The sequence below is a fragment of the Mirounga leonina genome, unplaced genomic scaffold (assembly GCF_011800145.1).
Source record: "Mirounga leonina isolate KUSES-001 unplaced genomic scaffold, KU_Mleo_1.0 Mir_115, whole genome shotgun sequence".
NCBI lineage: Eukaryota > Metazoa > Chordata > Mammalia > Carnivora > Phocidae > Mirounga > Mirounga leonina.
In genome coordinates, this window is record NW_023270268.1 from 29,869,494 (window position 1) to 29,875,263 (window position 5,770).

General features: G+C 49.5%; 1 protein-coding gene across 1 annotated transcript in view; it reads left to right on the top strand.

Moving 5' to 3' along the window:
* Positions 1–5,248: 5,248 nt before the first annotated feature.
* Positions 5,249–5,770, top strand: part of CDV3 (CDV3 homolog) — an 18,151-nt gene continuing 17,629 nt past the window's right edge. The window contains exon 1 of the mRNA XM_034994915.1: positions 5,249–5,770. Coding sequence (XP_034850806.1) covers positions 5,648–5,770 — 123 coding nt within the window. The 5' untranslated portion in view covers positions 5,249–5,647.

Below are 5,770 nucleotides of genomic sequence, written 5' to 3' on the forward strand. Positions count from 1 at the left end.
TTCTTTTTGCCCTCTTTCTTTTTAAGCCTAAGAGGAGGAGATAAGGTATGTAAAAGTAAATCTATAGAACACGAAACCTATCATCTTTCAACAGAAAGCCAGTATTCACCAAATCTACAGGAGGGCCAGTGGTGCTGTGAGTTTCATGGGGAGGGGAAGCTAGATGGGGCCAGGTAGGCAGGGTCAAGGAAGGAAGTCCAGGAAGGGGCAAGCCTGGGCAGGGGACTCTGGGGACAGCGTTTGCAGACAGAACTGGAACAGAAAGTCCTCAGGGAACCCAGAAGGTTATTAGTCTAGCTACATACTTAGAGTCGGCTTCAACTGAGTCTGGTCAGGCAAGTCCAGGTCATTTTTGTTCCAACTGTCATATTTAAGAGTTAAGAGGAGATTTTTCAGGCTTCACATTTTCTATACCCAGGCAAAGAGGTTCCCTTCCATGTACGCTATCCTGGGAAATGTGAAGGGCCTAGGGATGTGGCAATTGGGTGGGTAGATGGTGATAAACCCTCTTGGAACAACTGCAGATCTGCTGCAATTTGGCGGGTGGAGCAGGGGTAGGTTGGGATCGGAGCTTCTTTGCCATGGGCGGGGGGTGGGGGGGTGCAGAGGGAAGGAAGAGGCACAGTATCACTAAGAGCCTTTAATTAACTTTGCCATTTTACGGAGAATTTATGAATGGAGTTATTCTTGGTCCAGCTATGCTTGTCAGCAGGTTGAATACATAACATATAATTGTTACATAAATTTACAATTGTTTACAAATACATGACATGATACTTGTTCCTCTGGGGCCAAGACCCACAGATGCCAGTAAGAAGGAGATTTGCCAGCAACAAGGGAGAAAGCCCCAGGCAAGCTCACAAAAATTTTCCAGTTTCTAACCTTTCAGCATTCCTTAGGCTGGGCCTCCTATTGTGTGGAACGGTCCCCTGAGGCTGGTGGGGGGGGGGCTTGTTGAGGGGGGCAGATCACAGAATCACACCATCTAGGATTAACTCCATACAGGAGGTTGGGTCATGGTCATCCAAATGCTTTCTTCTGTGTAATCATCTGACAGGAGGCTTATCAATGACTACCTGAGGAGACCCGTAGCTTCTTCCCTCATACGCTGAACTGAGGAATAGTAGGCCAGTAAGTCCAGTTTGTTTGGGCTGAGTGGGAGAGGGACTCCCCAGCTCAAAAGATTGAGTGGAACAGCAGGTAGTAGTGAAGTGCTCAGTCTGTCACTAAACAGTGTTCTGTATAGCGGCCATTTTGATCCAGACATCTTGAGGTCACAGATGGTTTAACGTGAGTAAAAACTATATAATCAGATTTAAGAGAAAATACCAAAATACTAAGTTACTTCATATTTATAACTGCAAATATAAAGCATGACACTTTTTTTTCTGTCAACTAGTGTTCAGTGATTGTCTACTCTGGGGTGGACACTTACTCTGTAGGCACTGAAGACCCAGTAATGAAGAAGAAGCAGGATTAGAGAGGACAGATACAAGGAACAGTCACCAAACACCCCCACAGAACTATGATTCATGATACATGCCTTAGCAATAACATGAACACTCTTGATAACAACAATACCTAACATTAATTGGGTTGACAATTCCAGGCACTGAGCTGAGTGGTCCTCTATTCATTCCCTCCTACAGTCCTCACAACTCCACATGCAGGTGTGTTCATCATCCCCTTTACAGATGAAAACACCTGAGCTGCAGAGAAGTTACGAGACTTGCTGGGAAGAGGCAGAGCTGCGATTTGAATCCAGGTCAGATTCCAGAAAGCAGGCACTTGACCCTGAAGTAAAGAGCAGAAAGAAGAAATAAAGGACTTGCCTTTGGCATGGAGGAGATCTCTCTGCGCTCCCTGTACCCTCATCCTTTCCCTGCCTTCTTAGCCCAAGTAGGAATGATGATTCCATTGACCTACTGACCTGGTAACCAGGGTCAGAGAATTTCACATCTACTTGTTGGGTCATGAAATAGGACCAGGAATGGAGTCGGAGTCAGGAACAGGATAATCGTGCCTTTCCAACATAATTACATCCTTTGCATTCTATGATCAAAATGATTGAGTCATAAGGTTGTGCTTAGTGCCAGAGCCATCTGACTTGCTCTCAAAGAGGTCACCCAGGGTTGTTTTACTTTGATGAATTTACCAGAGAGCTGAATTTGTTTCACAGCCAAGTCGGTGCTCTGAGGTCCAGCTGCCTGGAGAAGCCTGACTCCCAGCAATCCAACTCATAGGAGGCTGAAGTATATAACCAGATACTCACGTATTCATTCACAGTTGGTGTTAGTCCTTCAGTAAATAGAATGCTCCTCCCTCAACTGGGGCACCCTTTTCCCAGTATCAGCAATCAGAGAGCCAAATCAGCCATCAGCTGGCTGGTTGGTGAGTATATCCCAAGAGTTAGCTGTGGGCAGATTTCTTTTAAGTCAGGGTGGGGCTTAGTGAGTAGGTGCTCATTTTAAAAAATGTCTTACATAAATGAATGAGTGAGTGAATGAATGAAGTTAAACAACAAGCAAATCATGGAAATACCAGGAAGGCATCAAATACCATACCAAACAAAAGGTCTCTGGACCTTTAAAGGTCAGGAGCCAGGCTGCCTACAGAAGTCAGCCTAGGCCCCCCAGAGGAAGTGGCCTGAAGGCATTTGCTCCCCAGTTGGAAAAGGTTGATGGAATAGCTCAGGCCGTAGCACAGTCTGCCTCACAGATGTGAGAGAGGAAGCCACAAACGACAAGAAGCCACAAATGAAAAGTTGCTCCCTATTTCCTGGCAAGCTCTTTGGCCAGCATGAGCTGCATTCCTTTGAGCTGAGCATGTGTGGAATTTTCAGCCTAGGTAGCAGAATGGAACTTGGAACAAATAGCTCAGCAAAAAAGAACCCAGGGACAATGGGCTGGGTCCAGCTGCCCTTTGCCAGCTCTTGAGCTCACAGAATGTTGGCTCCGTGGGCCTTTTTGAGGGAGATAAATGATGTCCTTTGGATTGTACCATTTCAGAGGGCTGAGAGACATTTCCATGTTCAGACAGCACTAAGATCCTTAGAAGATGTGCTGAAATACCTGGGAATGGTCTGAGTCCTTACCACTGTTCAACTTTCCATCTAGCAAGGAAAAGTTAAGGTCTGTTTTGGGGAAGGTCTAAACATTGGAAGGCAGAGGGGAAGAAACCAGCAAGAGGGAGCTGGAGGATGCTTCAAGGTGAGGGCAGGTGATGATGAGGGGATGATGGCAGGATTCATGGCCCTGTGTAACCCAACCAGAGGAGGGTAGCAGGGGAGATTGAAGAGGAACTGGTGGGAATGTTTGCTGTCAGTTTCAAGGCAGAGGATTCAAATAGGAAGGGATCAGCTTTTTGGAGAAAAGAATAACTACAGACAATAACACAACCACAAAGATACGGGTGTCCCTGCTGGTCTGACCAGTACATATGATCAAGTTCTGGGAGCATGTCATGAATCACACTGGAAAATGTAGTGGGGAATTTTGTGGTGTCAAACCTCAACCGCTATTCCTTCTCTACATTTTACCAGTCCTTAATTCCTTCAAGACACTGATATAGTGATGGGGACCTAAGAAAAGGGCGGGGGGGGGGGGACTGAATTCCAGTTATTCATATCTGGAATTTCTTGATTATAAGGGAGTTGAAGGCAGGAATGACAAATTACTCAACCTAGAATACGGCACATAACCTTAAATATAGCTAAATAGGTGCTTCATAGATGAGGAAAGGACAAAAGTTAGAAAAGGAGGGAGAGAGGAAGGGAAAGAAAGGAAGAAAATGAAATTTATCAGAGATGTTAAGGGAGGTGGGGTGGGGACAGTACTTAACTTGGCCTGCATCACAGGAAGATAAGTGGTGTCACAGAAGGAAGTTACCTGGGGCCCATCCTGGGTGGCTGGGGGCAGGTTATATCTGGGGAATTACAACTAAGCTTACTGTTGCCCAAGGCTAGGTCCTTGATTTACTTTGTTGACATATTCTGGACTTAGTTCTTTAATAGTAGTGAAGGTGGTGGAGGGAGGGAAGACAACCTTAAATGGGAAAACTATAAAGGAAAGACAAAGAAGTCACTCCTTTTACTGGCTGTACTGTGTCTACCCCATGAAGCTACTAACATAGTCTGAGTCATTTCCTCAGTGGCTGCTCTCTCCTTTGTCCTTAGAAGGAGGAAGTTGAAAGTCTAATGCTTGACATTAGGCCACCGATTTCAAATGAAAGGATTCCTTTCATTCTCAAGTCCCCAAAAGTACTTAAATGGTAAAACCAGGTTTAACATGGGTATTTTATCCCTATCCCTGTGACACACCATTCTCCTCCTTTTACCAGATATAAAAGCTAAGGAAAATTGCAGCCATCATCTAGACTCAAGTCAGGGCAGGGAGCACTATTTAAATGTATTAAAAAATCACGCATCTCGCATCCAGTGAGCCTTAAGCAAAGTGCTGGGCAGCTAACACGTCCTCTTTCCCCACGTATCTTACTAGAGAGAATACCCCCATTTTACATATCAAAAGCTCGAGGATCAGATTTTTTTTAGCTTGACCTTGGCAGACCTCTAGCAGAGAGGGTGGAGTTCAGACAAAATTAATCCCCTCCTATCTACCTACTGGCTTATTAAAGATCTTTTCGTAAACAAGACCAAAACTTCAAGCCCACTGCTCCTCTCACTTTCCTAGTACCCATCCCATAAAATGAAAATTAAAAGTTGCCAGACCAGAGGGGGTGAAAGTACAGAGTGCAGCGGAGGAGCAGTAACCATCTTTAACATAGCTAGCTTAACACAAACCCTTTCCGTTTCGCTAAAGTTCAAGCCACAAGGCCACAGTTCGCTCTGGGCGAGCAGACACGCGTGCACCCTACGCATGCGCTCAGAAGGGACCCAACCCCACCCGCCCCTTTCACCGGACCTCTTCAGCCAAGTCACCAATTAGCCCTCTAAATGCCCGCCCTCAAGGCTAAACCCTTGGCCAATCGGGAGGCAGGAGCCATCAGGCCCATCACTTATTTAGCATACACCCTCCTCTCCCCGTCCCAAGGCCCCGCCCCGTCTGAGGCAGGGATTGTCGCCTAAGCGCTTCGTTCTGGCACCTGATTGGCTCCTTTGCCAGCTCCGCCTCCGTCTCCTCCCGCCGCCCTCCCCTTTGCGCTCCCACAGCGGCGGGCGGAGCTAAGTACGCAGGCGCGGGCACCGCCTCTCTCTTCTGGTGGCCCGCCCTCCCTCCTCCCTCTCCCTCCCCTCCCCACCCCCTCTCCCTTCCTCTCCGGGCCTGCGCGCGCGTATCTTCCTGCTGCACGCGCCGGCGCTAGGCAAGCACTGTCGCCGGAGCCTCTGGCCCGCGCGTTCCTTTTCCCCTCCGGCTGCGGAGCGGGCGGGATCCTGTTCCGCGAGCGCGGCAGCCCCGGCGGCCTCGAGCGGCGGTAGCGGCTCGCGATCCCCCCGGCGGACCGTACCACAGCCCGCCAGCACGCGGGGGGAGCCGCCCGCCCCGCCGCACACGCCTCGGCGACCCCGCGGGGCTGAGGCGTCGCCGCGCCCGGGAGCGTGAGCGCAGAGCCGGCCTCGACCCCGAGCTCGGAGCCCCGCGGGCCGCGCCCGCCGCCGGCCCCACCCATCCGGGTCGAGGAGGCTGCGGCCATGGCCGAGACGGAGGAGCGGAGCCTAGACAACTTCTTCGCCAAGAGGGACAAGAAGAAGAAGAAGGAGCGGAGCAGCCGGGCGGCGAGCGCCGCGGGCGCGGCGGGCGGCGCCGGCGGGAGC